Source organism: Schistocerca serialis, chromosome 3 (assembly GCF_023864345.2).
Source record: "Schistocerca serialis cubense isolate TAMUIC-IGC-003099 chromosome 3, iqSchSeri2.2, whole genome shotgun sequence".
NCBI lineage: Eukaryota > Metazoa > Arthropoda > Insecta > Orthoptera > Acrididae > Schistocerca > Schistocerca serialis.
In genome coordinates, this window is record NC_064640.1 from 147,510,914 (window position 1) to 147,528,597 (window position 17,684).

Sequence of the window (17,684 nt, forward strand, 5' to 3'; positions counted from 1 at the left end):
TGCCTTCTCATGTGGTATATGTAAGGAAGGAAATTCTAGCTGCTCCTAATTGAGCTTTGTGTTGAGAGATACCGCTAACACTGTCATAGGAGAAGCCAGTCGACACTCAACAATGCTCCTTCAAATTCAAAGGAAATACTGCCAATCATTCTAGCAGACAGCCGCGTGGCTGGCAGTTCAGTTTAATATGGAACTGTAAAGAGTGCAGTTGTTTAACAATTAGACTGTGATTTATATTTCAGTATCAATCAAATGAGTGACAGTCGAAGATGAAGTGGTTTTCAATACCGGAAACTCGCGAAAAGTAAGGCAATAAAGATAAAGGAAATTGTGAGGAAGAATGCAGAATTCAGCGTGCAATTTAAAAATCAAACACAGCCAGCTAATTCCAGCTCGAGATCGAGTCATGGAACATCAGAGCGTAACAATGTAGTGAACAATATCGAAAACAGTGCAGCGTGTGTTTTATCTGAGTCAAGCGTTCCTTAGATTAGAAAGAATACTAATCGGGCGGAAACAATCATTTCAGTGGACCCAAATGAGGCATATAAAGCGAATGATGATAGTGATTCAGTTTCTGACGACCTTGCGAACGCCATAATTAACGAATTCCTTCGCGATCATGTCGCTAAACAAGATTATATGGCACAGAATATGGATTATGATTTCAGTAATTCATGCAGGCAACATGCTGACTTTCCGAGGTCCTTTAATAAATTTTTTTTTCAGAGCCATGAGGAATGGCGAGAAACAACAAAGACTATTTTTAGTATACTTTCAGAGCAAGTGTAATGTATCTTGAGTCCCATGTTTGTTATTGGTGGAACATCACAGTCTGCAAATCGTAATGAGGCGTTTAATACCTGTAAAAACTGTTAGTGCAGACTAACTGCCCATGAAAATTCAGCTGAACATAGGAAATGTGTGTTAACTTTAAAAGCTGAAAGACAAAGAGTAGGTAAGGAACAAACATTTAAGCTTGAGACTGAAGTACAATATTGGAGTTACGTTTTAAAACGAGTTGTTTCTGTGGTCTAGAAGTTTTTAATACAAAGTCCATCTTTCAGTGGTTGCAACTATGGGTCTTGGTCAACACAATGCGGAAATTTCAAGATGCTACCAAACCTAACAGCAAAATTCGGTCCTTTTCTAGCTACACATACGTTAGCAAAGGCAAAGGGGCACATCATATCTTTCTTTTCAAATGTGTGAAGAGTTTATACCAATTATGGCAGAAAGGGTGGTGAAGTATATGCAGATGAAGTGAAAGAAACTAGACATTTTTCCACCACATTAGACTTGTAGGAGATAATGAAAGGAATTTCTGAGTTATCTTAACTATGAACGAACAACTCTGTCATAGAGCCCAGCAAATAATTCATTAAGCATTAAATCACTTGCGAGAAGCACAGATACATATACACTTAACACACGTTGAAAAAGCCATAAAATATATCACGAAGTAGTTCGTGCATAGTCAATCCACTGGAGTTAATCGATTAGTCGATATTGTGGTTACCACAAGAGCTCCCCTCCCTTGAAAAGCTGTAGAGGCTTCAGCTTGGATCGATGGCGCGTTGTGCCTCATCTTATTTCTTTCCTCCCCGAGAACTTTTTGGGAGGTGAAAAACTCATGCGTGTAGCAAGCCGCCTGGGCGGAGGCACGGCTGGGCCATTTCTCGACAGAGATGGAAACAGCAGAAGCTGCAGTGAACACCTGCCTGTAAGTTGCCACTGCCTCCCATTGTAAAAATTTCGGCTGTAGTTATTTCCAGGTTTAGCCAGCTTTCCATACTTACAACGACTTGAGCTTCAATGCTTTCGATTAGCGTTTGAAGCACTGGTTCTTTCCCAACACAGATACGACAATTTATAACTACAACACCAATTGTTGCGAGGTCTACCTTTCTGTGTTTGCCTTGCATCCTTTTAGAATGACGTCCTTTCAGTATTTTCCTGGATCAGTCTAACCTAAAAAACCGCCCAGTCCCCTGCAAATAGCCTCCATTATCCATGTAACCGCTTCCCACGTGTAGTGGACCTCTGACCTATTAAGCGATATCTGGAAACTCACCACCCGATGGCGCAAGTCGAGGAGTCTGCAGCCTGCACGGTCGCAGAACCGTCTGATGCTCTGATACAGACGCTCCACTCGGCTCTGTACCAAACGACCACAGTTGGTTCTATTGGCGATGCTAGAGATGGTGAGTTCTGCCTTCACACCGCAAGCAATACTGGCAATCTTTAGCATTTCAGCTATTCACCCGAAACCCGAGAGAATCTTTACTTATCGAAAGCGAAACACATCGTTCGTACTGACTTCAGTCACCACCTGCTGTTGGCTGCACCCTATGCATTTCAGATACTAATCTGGAAGCGCCCTTTCCACATATGGAATGACTCCTCCCAGTAGGCACAAAAAGTGAACATTGGATTCCTTCCCCTCCTTGGCAGACATATACCTAAGGGGCCCCATTATGCGCCTAAGGTTGGAGCTCCAAACTACCAGTAATGCCACCCTCTGTCAATGCCCAGACTTAGCAGGCGCCGCGCGGAGTGGCCGCGCGGTTAGAGGCGCCACGTCACTGACTGCACGGTCACTCCCGCCGGAGGTTGGAGTCCTCCCTCGGGCATGGGTGTGTGGATTTCCCTTGGATCTCCACGTCCTGCTGGGAGCAGTTCCTATCCATCCTAAAGATGTTGGTAATGTACTTTAGATAGTTAATAAACACGGAACTCTGCCTAATAAGTAAACAAACATGCACGAAATCAACAAGTTTGTCAATCTCAGTGCAGGCAATACCCAGAGCGAGCACAGTAGTGTACCACTCGGGGGACACATGGGATGTGCTGGGACGGCCCTCGGATCTCCACGTCCTGTCTCCAACAGTGACGTCCATTGGCAGCACCTTCTATCCGTGTGGCCGAAGCCAGCGTCATCATCTCAGCTCGCATCTCAACACAGCAATCCATACTAAAGACGGCGAAAATATACTCTCGACAATTAGTTAACGTGGAACTGTACTTGATAAATAAACAGACACGCACGAAATTAACGAGTTTAAACTAAAGAGAGCAGATGCGTGAAACTCACAGGCGAAAACGGTGTCCTCTGCTATACTGCTGCAGAAACTACCCACTTTCATCATTGAAGACGACAGAGTGCCAGTCCATTCTCCACTCAAATCTTTCATGGCACCACAGTAGCCGTGCTTGGCAGTATTGTGGTGTTAATAGTTGCCTGGCCAGAGGCACACGTGATCTTGATCCTGCTGCAAGCAGACGGTTCCAGATGGTCTTTTATGACACAGTGGATGCAACATGTGCCTGGATTTCGTCACTGTACGATGTCCAGTCGGCCACTACTGCTCGCACAATACCTCAATCTTGACTTTCGTCTGTATCACGTGGACCTCCAGAATCTGGTCGACAGATATGGGATTGTCCCACAGACAAAGTTTAAAATCTGTGACACAACACTTATTGTGCCCAACATGTGCAGCAATCCGTAGATACGTCCATCTAGCTTCCGAAAGTACAACAGTGCGACCCCATCAAAATGGCTGTAACTGTTGAACAGGAGTACGTACGCATCGGCAGGGAATAGTTGTAGCCTAGAATGAATGCAGCAAACACTCTTCAGCACTAAAATCGGCATAGTTACTGCCTGCAGAGTCAAAACAGAGGATGCACAGAAAGGCCTCCTGAGCGCTATCTGATGCCAATGACGATGACTAATGAATCACTAAAACTATAGCCCCCCAGTTTGCTCACATTATACCCTGGTGCCAATGCCACAATCCGTGAAGTTGTCCCATTTTCCGTCAGAGAATGTCGCTGTCAATCGCAGGTGATGCGACATATATCAAGCTGAACATGCATTCGTACAGCTAATATTTTATTTCTAACTGAATGCTACAGTTACTTTTTTTCGAATACGATACGGTAACAGAGTTCAAAGTCTGTTCCGAATTTGGAAATTTTGCATAATTTTGAAGTTAGACTTATGTAAATGCTTACCCAGGTGGCTGACAACGACGGCAGCGTACCCTTCCGTGCACCCAGGCTGAGTGCGACCTCCGTTGGGATAAAAGTCAGCGTGGCCCAGCGGTCGCAGCAAACCAAAACCTTCAGCCCAGGTACGACTACCATCGGTATGAATAATGTCAACATACGCTGCGTCATTGGTATCCAGCTTGCGGTAGGACTGTAGCAGCAGACTGCTTTTGTAAATCGGTGAAGCTGGATCGAGTCCTAAAAATACGAAAGAGGTGTACATTAAACAAATAACAATGTTTATGTTTCAGTTGCTACTTACTGATTCTGTAGAGGTGCAGTTCAAAGCAATGTATCAAGATCTGTGAGCAAATAGATGCTTTTAATGTTAATGTCAGATAGGTAAGTCGACAACATACAATTTTGTTCAAAGTGGAGGCCATGACAGAAAATGGAGCGAGGTAGAAGCTGTGTTCTCTAAAAACGCACACATTTGTCACCGAGGTTATAAGACTGCCTTCCTAACATCGTGCTGATTCACATGTAACGCACAAAGCGGCTTCAATTCGTCACGCCTCGTAGGCAGTGGTCGAAGGCCTAAGATGTCAACACACAATTCACGCAGCTCTTGTTGCTTACCTGAATTTGGAAGGTGGACCCTCGATATGGCGATATCCTGCTAATTTGGTGGCCAAGACACAGACTCTAATTCACAGGCACATTCTTCCTACCACTGTAGTCCGATTCTGACCTTGGTGAACGTTCCCCTGGAAAATACGATGACTAATGGTGAAGCTGACTACACGGAGGGACGCACGTGGTCATTAATAACGTCGACGTTGCACGTAGTTTTCGTTATACTCTCTGCAGTTCAACAACTTAAGGTGTCCGGCCGCGCGGGGTAGCCGCGCGGTCTTGGGCGCCTTGTCACAGTTCGCGTGGCTCCCCCAGTTGGAGGTTCGAGTGCTCCCTCGGGCGTGGATGTGTGTGTTGTCCTTAGCGTAAGTTAGTTTCAGTTAAATTACGTAGTGTGTAAGCCTAGGGACCAATGACCAGAGCAGCTTCGTCCCATAGGAACTTACTGCAAATTTCCAAAACAATTTTAAGGTTTTCGGTGTGCTCCGTATTGTACTTCCCATAGTTCTGCACTTTACTGCCGTTTATTCTGAAAAACAGAGCACACAAGCCTCTGTCACTCATGTTCATGAACGAAGCATAGACTTCTGAATTTTTCCGCGTACTAGCATCTTTTCTTTCCTACCCGGGAGTAGATAGAAACAAATTTCATGATCATTCGCCCAGGCAGTGACGCGGAGACTAGTGAAATACACAGGCAGTTCCAGATGGTGTTCCGTGACATGTTTCACATAGTGAACGGCGTTCCAGAAACGAATTCCAGAACACATCGATGGTTGTCGTAAAGCGCGAAAAATCCATGCAGAGAGTAATACAAAATCGAGAACAATAAACAACCACAATCAGACTCTGAATAGGTATGACGCGATAGTTTTATCTTCATAGGGCGCAATAGAGTGTCTGAGCCGCCTCCGACTGCGGTATTTAATAATAAGTAGCATCACCCCTTAGACCATGACCAACACACGAGTCCGTTACTCCCACCTCGGTCCCGCGACAGCCGCGCGTGATTAGCCGAGCGGTCTAGGGCGCTGCAGTCAGGGACTGTGCGGCTGGTCCTGGCGGAGGTTCGAGTCCTCCCTCGGGCATGGGTGTGTGTGTATGTCCTTAGGATAATTTAGGTCAAGTAGTGTGTAAGCTTAGGGACTGATAACCTTAGCAGTGAAGTCCTATAAGATTTCACACACATTTGAACATTTTTTTGGTCCCGCGACACGGCTTACTCGATTGGACACCTCGAGTACCTCTGACTGCTTCTCGATATCGATATTTGGGCGAACTAGGGAATTTGAATCGCTATCAGATACAAAATCAATCTTCTTTCTTTCACATTCTACAAGTACTAATGGCAGCGTCATGTGAACACCAGACGATTTCCGCAGTTTCCGTGACAACCTGCCCTTTGAGAAAGTCGATTCAGATAGAAGAGTCCCTCAATCTCTTCACACAGAGTCAGTCGAAACATTTTCCTGTATCCTTATTTCCTTCTCTTCTGTCCTTTTTTACCTTATCTCTCTCCGTTCTATCTTCCTCCTCATTCCTCTCTTCTTCTATTCCATTCACATTCGTATTTTGATAGGGACCTTAGAGTCATAGTCGATGTACACATGGCTTTGAATGATGTACTAGATGTTAAATTGCTGTTTATTATTATTATTATTATTTATTTTATGGCCTTCATTGGACCACTTTAGTCAAAAATACAAAGTTGTAAACAAGTTGTTACACAGGGATACAATTTGGCTCAACAATAACTTAATGAAATTTAGGTAATATAATTGTTAGAGTCTATTCTCATATGAAAAGTGTTTTGCTCTTCTGTCTGGCCAATATTTCTTCATTCTTTCAGATGTTTTCTTTCTTTCTTCATCTGAGACCACTCTTCCTGTACTCCTTTTACTGATTTTCATTCGTAGCCTGGTTTGCGGGTCTTGCAGTATTCTGGTTTTCTCTGTCTTGTTTTTTAGGTCATCTACTGTAATTTGGAGTTCTTTTATATCTTCCATAATTTCTGTGATCCATTTAATGTCACTCTTGCTATTACACAATTTTTGGATTATTTTTTTACTAATTCTGTTTTCTGGAGTTCTCATCAGATGTCCAAAGAATGAGATGCGTTTCTTCCTGATTGTGCTCATGACTGGTTCTATTTTCTTATATACTGTTTCATTTGATGCTATTCTCCAATGTCCATTTATTTTATACTGTTTGTTTATACATGTCCTAATTATTCTTCTTTCTATTTTTAGTATTCTGTCAATTTCTGCTGTATTAGTTGTTTTGAAAATAGTTTCAGCTGCATACGTTACGTTATTTCTGGTTGTGTAACTGTTTTATAGTGTTTTAATTTTGCATCTATAGATAGGCTTTTTTAGTTGTATGTAGTTTTGGAAATGTAATTTGTGTAGTTCAGTTTTTTTTATTCTATTCTGCCATGATGGCTTGTCATTTAGATTGTATGTTATTATTTCGCCTAAATATTTAAATTTATCAACAATTTTGATTTCCTGTTTTCCTATTGTAATTTTGTTTGCAAGTGGTGGATCAGTTAGCATAATCTCAATTTTTTTCAAATGATATTCTAAGGCCTACTTTCTCTGCTATTTCTTGTAGTGATTTCACTTGTTGCCTGGCTTCTTGAATGGTGTTGGCTAGAAGAGCAAGATCATCAGCGAATCCCAAGCAGTTTAAGCTAATATCATCTTTTGCACTTCCAATTCTTATCATCTTTTGATTGTCCTTGTACCATTCTCTCATTATGTATTCCAGTGCACAGTTGAACAGTAATGGTGATAGGCAGTCACCTTGTCTTAAGCCTGTTTTTATGAGGAATGGTTCCGAAATTTCTCCTCTAAACTTGACTTTTGATTTGGTGTTGGTTAGAGTGAGTTGTGTTATTTTAATTAGTTTTGGATAGAGTCCTAGATTTCTTAAAATTTTTAATACTGAAAGTCTGTGGAGACAGTCATATGCCTTCTTAAAATCTACAAATGTTATTGCCAGATGTTTGTTCCGTTTCTTGTAGTATGCCATAATCAATTTTAAACTAATTATCTGCTCTGCACAGCTTCTCCATGGTCTGAAACCTCCCTGATATTCCCCTAACTCCTGTTCTAATTGCTTCTTGATTCTTTCATATAGGATCTTCGATAGAATTTTGTATGTGCAATCTAGAAGAGAGATTCCTCTGTAGTTGTCTGGGTTGCACTTATCTCCCATTTTGTGTAGTGGGTGGATGATAGCTGTGGTCCAATGTTCGGAGAATCGTTCTGTTACTCAAATTTTTGTTAGAGCCATGTGTAAGGAGGTCTTGACTGTGTCACTTGTATATTTCCACATTTCAACAAAAACCTTATCTTCTCCATATGCCTTATAATTTTTTTGTTCTTTAAGAATTTTTTCTACTTCTTGGAAAGTTGGAGGGTCTAGTTTGTTAGGTTAGGTTTTTATTGGGGTATTTGTGTTGATTTGTAAGGGTTCTTTGGGTTCCTCGCAATTCCGAAGTTTGTTAAATGCTTTGCATGATTTCTGCATTTTCCTTGTTACTGTGTGTCATTCTTCCATCTTCATCTTTCAGTATTAGTGTAGGGGCCTCATATTGTTGTAGTTGCTTCCCAAAGGTTTTATACTAGTTCCTGGAGTTGGTTTTATGATAGTTATCTTCTATAGAGCTTATAATGTCTTTATGGAATCCTCTCTTGATTCTTCTAATATTTTGAGTGAATTTTTTTCTTTCGTTTATTAGGTTAATGGCATTATCTTCAGTTTTATGTGTTTGAAACTTTAACCATGCTTGGTGTCTATCTTCATGGAATTTGTCACATTCTGATGTCCACCATGCATGTTTCCTTCGGGGGTTCAAGGGAGTTAGATTCTCTGCTTCTTTTTTAAGATTAGGCACTAGTTGTTCTAGATCATCTGTTAATTTGATGGTTTGAGGTATTTGTTGGTATTTATTATTTTTAATTAGCTGATGTGGGTCAAACCTCCTTTTTATTTTATTAGTTTTTCCGGTCCTCTTCTTTAACGGAGTGAATTTGACTTTAATTTTAACTATATAATGGTCTGAGGCTGTGTCTTCTCCTCTCAGTACTTTAACATTGTAGATCTCCTTATGAAAATTTTTGTCCATACAGACATGGTCTAGCAGCCACTCCCCCTTCCTCCAGTCTGGATGTTTCCATGTTTTAAGTTTACTTGGCTTCCTCTTAAACTATTTTGATTTAGATATAAGGTTGTGTTCTCTGCAGAGTTCTACAAGTCTTTGACCGTTTTTGTTTGTAAATTTGCTGTACTAGCAATGACTTCTGAATGCAGTATTCTTTCCATGGGTTTTCAGTAAACGCGCTGAATGCTAAAACGACTATGTCCATTCACAGGTGTCTTTGTCACTGTTGTAGAACTTATTCATTGTAAAATATGTTGCGAAGGAAATTCTCTTTTAACTAAAAGCTCAGACTGCACTTTTCTGCGTTCACTCTTTAGTAAACAGATCAGGAGAAACTTAAAGCTATCGTTCGTGATCGATAAAAGCGCAGTAGCTTACGTTCCTTCATTGACTGTGCAAGATGTGTGTATCTCAACTCTTTTCCTAGATGAGTTGACGAGCTAAGTGATATACAATAAATGTATACTGTGAACTAGTAATGTGATCAAGAAGATAAAGTTGTGGAACGAGATACGGTCTGAGCTCACGATACCGCTCACTACTAGTGCAGAATATGTCCATTTTTATGCGGCATTCAGATGATATTTATTTTTAAATCTTCTCTTTTCTTGTTCACTGTAGACGTCTACCAGAACTGGATAACTCCCTCCGGAAGATAAGTTTAACAGCACAGTCATACACTATAGACTTCGTGAAGCATATTAAGCTTTCGGAACATAGCAGAATGCGTGAAACTTCAAGTGTATCTTCGCTAGATATTGGTGCTGTAAGCTTACGATTTATCGTTAAACACCTCGCTGGGGAAATGAATCAATTTTTATTACACGAAAGGTTGCAGGGGAGAAATAAGACTACTTGAAGACAATAATGCCATTGCAGCTAATCTTTATGTTAGGAAGCGATAGATGCCATATAGATGCACTTAACCTCAGCGCTACCTGCTTTTGTTTGTGTGATTATCTGGAATTCTACAACCTTTCGTAGAGAATACTAGGCAGTTGTTTGCACGGTTTTCCTCAGCTGCAGTACAGTTCCCCTTTAACACCTGATCTGTGTTTCAACAGCGTGAAATAAAATAATTTTTCCTCATCCTTTAAATGTGTGGCCATTTTCAGCCCAATCTGGATGTGGATATTAACTCGAATTCTCCCAAAGAACTGAATAATGGTCTTCAACTTAAATTAGATATATATAACCCACATATTTTCATACCTGTGATCCTCCCTAGAAGAATGTTGTGGCTCCTGAGAATGTTGCTGGCGCAAGCTGCAACATGTGCTCCCAGGCTGAATCCTATCACGTGTATCTGACTGGGCTGAATCCCAGACTGTATCATGTGTAGCAGCAGCAGAGCAAGTTGCCTGCCTACCAACTCAGTGTTGGCCACTGCCGTGGCGTACGATGGCCCTGCAGCGCCCCGCTGCCAGTCCACAACCAATATGTTCGCGTCCACCTGTATGCAATACCATTCACATCGGTTAATATCCTGCTATATCCAACATATTCATTAATGTTGCCTGAAGCGCTATATTAATGATCGCCTATAGGTGTCTTTGTGACTCATATTATACCATTCTCTATTGTAGCTCAGCGCCCCGTGGATGAAGAGTAACAAGCAGTGAAGTGCTTGCTCTCCAAACGAACAAGTATTTTCATGAAAAGTGAGATTCAAAAATATCTTGATGTTATGATGATGGAGACTTCTGTGTTGCTCCTAGTCTAAAATGGTTGATAGAAAATGGACCCTGAGAGAGAAAGTGGAAGTTGGGATGTGTGCAGGGTGCTGTTATTAAGGGTATCGATTGGAAGAAATGGAAAATGGATAGGGTTAAACTTACTGTCGACAACGGGCTCATCTACATCTACATCTACATCCACACTCCGCAAGCCACCTGACGGTGTGTGGCGGAGGGTACCTTGAGTACCCCTATCGGTTCTCCCTTCTATTCCAGTCTCGTATTGTTCGTGGAAAGAAGGATTGTCGGTATGCTTCTGCGTGGGCTCTAATCTCTCTGATTTTATCCTCATGGTCTCTTCGCGAGGTATACGTAGGAGGGAGCAATATACTGCTTGACTCTTCGATGAAGGTACGTTCTCGAAACTTTAACAAAAGCCCGTACCGAGCTACTGAGCGTCTCTCCTGCAGAGTCTTCCACTGGAGTTTATCTATCATCTCCGCAACGCTTTCGCGATTACTAAATGATCCTGTAACGAAGCGTGCTGCTCTACGTTGGATCTTCTCTATCTCTTCTATCAACCCTATCTGGTACGGATCCCGCACTGCCGAGCAGTATTCAAGCAGTGGGCGAACAAGCGTACTGTAACCTACTTCCTTTGTTTTCGGATTGCATTTCCTTAGGATTCTTCCAATGAATCTCAGTCTGGCATCTGCTCTACCAATGATCAGCTTTATATGATCATTCCATTTTAAATCACTCCTAATGCGTACTCCCAGATAATTTATGGAATTAACTGCTTCCAGTTGCTGACCTGCTATTTTGTAGCTAAATGATAAGGTGTCTATCTTTCTATGTATTCGCAGCACATTACACTTGTCTACATTGAGATTCAATTGCCATTCCCTGCACCATGCGTCAATTCGTTGCAGATCCTCCTGCATTTCAGTACAATTTTACATTGTTACAACCTCTCGATACACCACAGCATCATCTGCAAAAAGCCTCAGTGAACTTCCGATGTCATCCACAAGGTCATTTATGTATATTGTGAATAGCAACGGTCCTATGATACTCCCCTGCGGCACACCTGAAATCACTCTTACTTCGGAAGACTTCTCTCCATTGAGAATGACATGCTGCGTTCTGTAAACGGAACACCAACTCGGATCGAAGACGGATAGAGAAAAAAATCTGGAGGGCTCTTCTTCAAAGGAACCACTCGGGCATTTACCTCAAGCGATTTACAAAATAAAATGAAACAGAAAACACATAAAACATAAATCGGGGAAGCCGGACGGTGATTTGAAGCCCGCTGCTCTCTTTTGTGAGTGCATTTCGCCATTACGCTCGGTGGCGTGGAGTGCAGGGGGAAGGTGAACACGGAGAGGTCTGTTTGGGAATATACATCCACATCCATGTTCTGAAAATCACTGTGAAGTGCATGACGCCATTGGACCACGTATGGGGGTTTCTTCCCGTTCTATTTAAATATGGAGCGCGGTTAAATTGCGATGTAATTAGTCTAATCTTGTCGTCGCAGCGTTACGTATGGAGTGCAGTAGATTCTTCACTTAACACTAGTTCTGGATCTTTCCTAATCAGGCTTTCGCGGGAGAGTTGGCTTCTATCTTCAGAAGTGTGCCAGTTCAGATAGTTCAACATGCTCTCACGTCAGTCGAATGACCTGTAACAATTCGTGCTGCCCTTCTTTGCGAACGTCTGCTACTTGGTTTACCTACTACTGAGGTTATGGGACCACTTCACTTCATATATTCACAGATTGCTACAACCAGGCGTTTGCATGCTTTGAACGAATCAAGTTGTGACACAATGGCATTTTAGTAATTGGATACAACTTTTCTGAGTATTCTGAGGTGCACAATTTTACGTTTTTGAATATTTAAAGCAAGTTTTCAACATCTGAATCACTTTGAAACCTTATCAAGATCTGCCTGGATATTTCTGCAGTTTTTTTCACATTTTACTTCATTGTATACAACTGCAGCATCTGTCGATGCCTGTGTTTGCTATTATTGTTGTTGGCCAAGCCATTAATATACAACATTAACATCAAGGATCCTAATTCACTTTCCAGGAACACGCTTGACTTCACTTCTGCTTCTGTCGTTGACACCCTCTTCATGCTGCGTTGTTTCTACGGAGAAATCATCAGTCCAGTAACTACTTTCCCTTGGTATCCCGTATGATTGTATTTTCGTTAGTAATTGTTGATGTGGTACTGAGCAAAATGGCTTTTGGAAGATATGAAATACATCATCCACCTGATTGCCTTCATCCATGGCTTTCAGGCTGTCATGTGAGAAAAGGGCGAGTTGGTGAGCGATGTTTTCGTAATTCATAATGGTTGCCCTGGAGGAGGGGATTCTGTACTAGGTACTCCAATATTATTATTATTAATTTTGGCGTCTGAGCAGGACTCATACAGCCATCATCGCACATGTAAGTTTTAACACATCGAACAGCAACGTACACATTGGATTTGATACATTTCACATCATCATAAATATAAAATTTTTGTAGAATCATGTTAGAATTTGACCTTTTCTTCCAGCAAAAGGCGATATATTCACAACGCTGTCAAGCAGAGCAGAATGGTGATAGTAATAGATGTCGACAAATAGCAACCATTGGTGACAAGGCGTTTAGAAGATGGCTTGTAGCGTTGTATCTGTTCATGTAGCCAAAAAAGATATTATTGAAAAAATCCTCTTCTTCACCACATCGCGCCAGACATGGGGCTAAGACTGTATCATATATGGATTACGCTTGTCTTTGTTTTGGATCAGCGCAGGACACATGTCTAAGATGATTATACAAATTTCAGTACAAATCACTTGGAGTATGCGTGGGAGCAATGTAGCACACACCGACTAACGCTCTTTTAGTTTAAGCAAATGAGCGTCCACTACATCTACGTCGCGACTACCTGCGTGCCAAATTTTTACGCAAACGGTCGCAACTCTCACAAGACCTCGCCACACAGCGTTAAGTAGCAGCCATGATTGAATGTGAGACGCCTTGTAGCGTTCGTGAGTCTTTTGGAGCACAGACTTTTCTCGTATCCAAATTTAGGAATCACCTCCTGGTTCGCGTGGGATTAGCCAAGCAGTCTAGGGCGCTGCAATCATGGACTGTGCGGCTGGTCCCGGCGGAGGTTCGAGTCCTCCCTCGGGCATGGGCGTGTGTGTTTGTCCTTAGGATAATTTAGGTTAAGTAGTGTGTAAGCTTAGGGACTGATGACCTTAGCAATTAAGTCCCATAAGATTTCACACACATTTGAATATTTTTTTGAACTCCTGGTTCACTTTGGCAAGATCTTTGTCTTTGTATTTAGAGGACTCCTGTCATTCTTGGTTAAATTTCCCTCTGATTGTGGATTTAATAACGTTTAAAATATCTGTAACTAGAAGTTCCATGTGCCCCATCGCTCCGCCATGAACGGCTACTTTGGATAGCTTATTTACTGTTTCATTTTGATATATGCCACAGTTCGCTTTAACCCCGCACATGGTAAATTCCTGATTCCCATTTGACATTTGACTCATGTTGTCATATGCTATTGGATTTTTGGATTTTCCGCTGTGCAGATGTCTTAATAGTTCTAGCTCTGATTTGGAATCAGAAACGATAATGAACACAGAACCCAAGCACAAAGACATCCATTTTCATTCTTCGAAGCGTCGGTGTAGATGAATCTTGCGTTATTATGTTTGGAGATGTACTCTGTCAAAATGCAATTATTTGAATAATCACACTCAAAGTCTAGGTAAAATACAATTTGTAGTTTCGATACACTGGTACGGTAGTCTGCTTCACAGCAGATTAATCTTTGCGCAGGTGGGCCTCGTTTTAGAAATGGACTGGTATCTACGTATCTACATCTATCATACTCCGCAAGCCACTTAATGGTGCGTGGCGAAGGGTACTTTCGGTACCACGATCTGATCCCTCCAACCCTATTCCACTCGCGAATAGTGCGTGGGAAGAATGATTGACGGTAGAGCCTCAGTATTGGCTCTAATTTTTCGAATTTTCTCCTCGTGATCAATACGCGAGATGTATGTGGGAGGAAGTAATATGTTGCCTGACCCCTCCTGAAAAGTGCTGTCCCGAAATTTCAGTACTAAATCTCTCCTTGATGCGCAACGTCTCTCTTGTAACGTCTGCCAGTGGAGTTTGTTTAGCATCTCCGTAACGCTCTCTCGCCAGCTAAACGATCCCGTGACGAAACGCGCCGCTCTTCGTTGGATCTTCTGTATCACCTCTATCAGTCCTACCTGACAGGGATCCCAGACAGATGAGCAATACTCAAGAATCGGGCGAACAAGCGCGTTATAAGCCACTTCTTTCGTTGATGAGTTACATTTCCTTAAGATTCTTCTGATGAATCTGAGTCAGCTTTTCCCACAGCCTTTTATATGGTCATTCCACTTAAAGTCGCTCTGGGTAGTTACGCCTAGATATTTTACGGCAGACGCTGTCTCCAGCTGTTTGTCATCAATAGTGTAGCTATACAGTAGTGGATTTCTCTTCCTATGTATGAGCAATATGTTACATTTATTTACGTTCAGGGCCAACTGCCAGAGTCTGCACCATTCATCAGTTCTCTGCAGGTCGTTCTGCAAATTCTTACTATCTTCTGGCGTTGCTACTTTGGTATAAACAACTGCATCATCTGCAAATAGCTTTAAATAGCATCCGACGCTTTCTACTACATCATTTATATATATTGCGAACAGCAACGGTCCTATCACACTTCCCTGTGGTACTCCGGATATTATCTTTACCTCCGTCGATTTAGTCCCGTTAAGAGCGACGTGTTGAGTTCTATCTGCAAGAAAGTCTTGAATCCAATCGCAGGTCTGCTCCGATACTCTGTAAGCTCGTATTTTTTTCATTAAACGGTAGTGCTGGACGGTGTCAAATGCCTTACTGAAGTCAAGGGACACGGCATCAGCCTGAGCGCCGTCGTCCACTGCGCTGTGGATCTCCTGGAGGAACAGAGCGAGCTGAGTTTCGCAGGATCTCTGTTTGCGGAATCCATGTTTATTTTTATAGAGGAGCTGTTCATTTTACAAAAAACGTCATAATTCTTGAGCATAGAACATGTTCCATAATTCTACAACAGATTCGCGTCAACGATAGAGGTCTATCATTGTGTGGGTCTGTCTTACGGCCTTTCTTAAAAACGGGAAAGACCTGCGCTTTTTTTCTAGTTTTTAGGTGCCTTTCGTTGCTCAAGCGACCTGCGATACATCACTCCTAGAAAGGGAGCAAGTTCTTTCGCATAAGCTTTATAGAATCTTATAGGTATCTCATCTGGTCCTGAAGCCTTTCCACTACTAAGTAATTTTAGCTACTTTTCGATTCCGCGATCGGTTATCTCAATATTTGCCATTTCGACGTTCGTACGACGATTGAGAGGATGGACAGTGTTACCATCTTCCGCGGTGAAACAACTTCGGAAGACAGAATTCAGTATTTCGGCCTTCTCGCTGTTATCTTCCGTTTCGGTGCCGGTGTGGTCGCTGAGAGAATGAATAAATGATTTTGACACACTTACTGATTTTACATACGACCAAAATCTTTTAGGGTTTTTACTCAGATCAGTTGACCACGTCTTCCTTTCGAAACCGTTGAACGCTTCTGTCATTGCTCCCCTTACACTCATTTTCGCTTCTTTCAGCTTTTGTTTGTCAGCTAGGTTTTTACTTCTCTTGAATCTGAGATGAAGGTCTCTTTGTTTACATAGCGCTTTTCTAACACGACCGGCCGAAGTGGCCGAGCGGTTCTAGGCTCTACAGTCTGGAACCGCGCGACCGCTACGGTCGCAGGTTCGAATCCTGCCTCGGGCATTGATGTGGGTGATGTCCTTAGGTTAGTTACGTTTAAGTTCGTTGTCATTGCTTCAACCAGCTTTCTGTTCCCAATACTATCTGTGCATTATAGCCTTCAATAAGCGATACTAATTCTTGGAAATTTCCTCGGATGCTCCTGAAGTTTACTAAAATCATATTAATCTTTTCTAGGGGACTGATGACCTCAGAAGTTAAGTCCCATAGTGCTCAGAGCCATTTGAACCATTTTTTTCTAACACGGCTATTAAACCATGGTGGATTTTTCCCATCCCTTAAAACCTTACTCGGAACATACGTACTAGTATAGGGCATGCTGAACGATGCCTTTGAATTTTTCCCATTTGTTCTCCACAGCCTCGTCCTCATCACCGAATATTTGATGCTGACTGCTGAGATATTGTGAAATTTTTATCCTGTCACCCTTGCTGAGCAAATATATCTTCCTATCTTTCTTAACATTCCTTGTAGGACCCGTCGTCATAGATGCTGTCACATCCTTATGATCACTGATACCTTCCTCTACGTAAACTGATTCGGTAAGTTCAGGTCTGTTTGTTGCCAGGAGGTCTAGGACGTTACCCTCACGAGTTGATTCTCTAACTATCTGGTCAACGTAATTTTCGCACGAGTCATCCAGAACAATGCCACACGATTCCCTGTCTCTGGCACCAGTTTTAATGGCGTAACACTCCCAATCTATGGCTGGCAAGTTGAAGTCACCCCCTATTACAACGGCATGATCAGGAATATTATTAATGATATTCTGCAATCTCTGTCTGAAGCGCTCTACAACTACAGATCCTGACCCAGGTGGTCTATAAAAGCATCCGATCACCATTTTTGACCGTTCTTTGATACTCAATTTCACCCAGAGTAATTCACATTCGGAATCCGTGATAACCTCGCTATATTTTATCTAATTTTTTACTGCAATAAACACGCCGCCACCATTAACGACTAACCTATCCTTACGATAAACATTCCAGTCTGAACTCAGGAACCGGCCGAAGTGGCCGTGCGGTTCTAGACGCTGCAGTCTGGAACCGCGAGACCACTACGGTCACAGGTTCGAATCCTGCCTGGGGTATGGATGTGTGTGATGTCCTTAGGTTAGTTAGGTTTAACTAGTTCTAAGTTATAGGGGACTAATGACCTCAGAGGTTGAGTCCCATAGTGCTCAGAGCCATTTGAACCATTTTGTGAACGGGGGATTTCGTTGTCATTGCTTCAACCAGCTTTCTGTTCCCAATACTATCTGTGCATTATAGCCTTCAATAAGCGATACTAATTCTGGGAAATTGCCTCGGATGCTCCTGAAGTTTACTA

At 42.2% G+C, this 17,684-nt stretch overlaps 1 protein-coding gene across 1 annotated transcript in view; it reads right to left on the reverse strand.

Annotated features, from left to right (window-relative positions):
* LOC126471552 (pancreatic lipase-related protein 2-like) overlaps positions 1-17,684 on the reverse strand; it is a 133,026-nt gene that overhangs the window by 70,000 nt on the left and 45,342 nt on the right. The window contains exons 4-5 of the mRNA XM_050099779.1: positions 10,013-10,253; positions 4,021-4,254 (exon numbers count right to left, since the gene is read on the reverse strand). Of these exons, the coding sequence (XP_049955736.1) occupies positions 4,021-4,254; positions 10,013-10,253 (475 nt within the window). The remainder of the gene's footprint in view (positions 1-4,020; positions 4,255-10,012; positions 10,254-17,684) is intronic.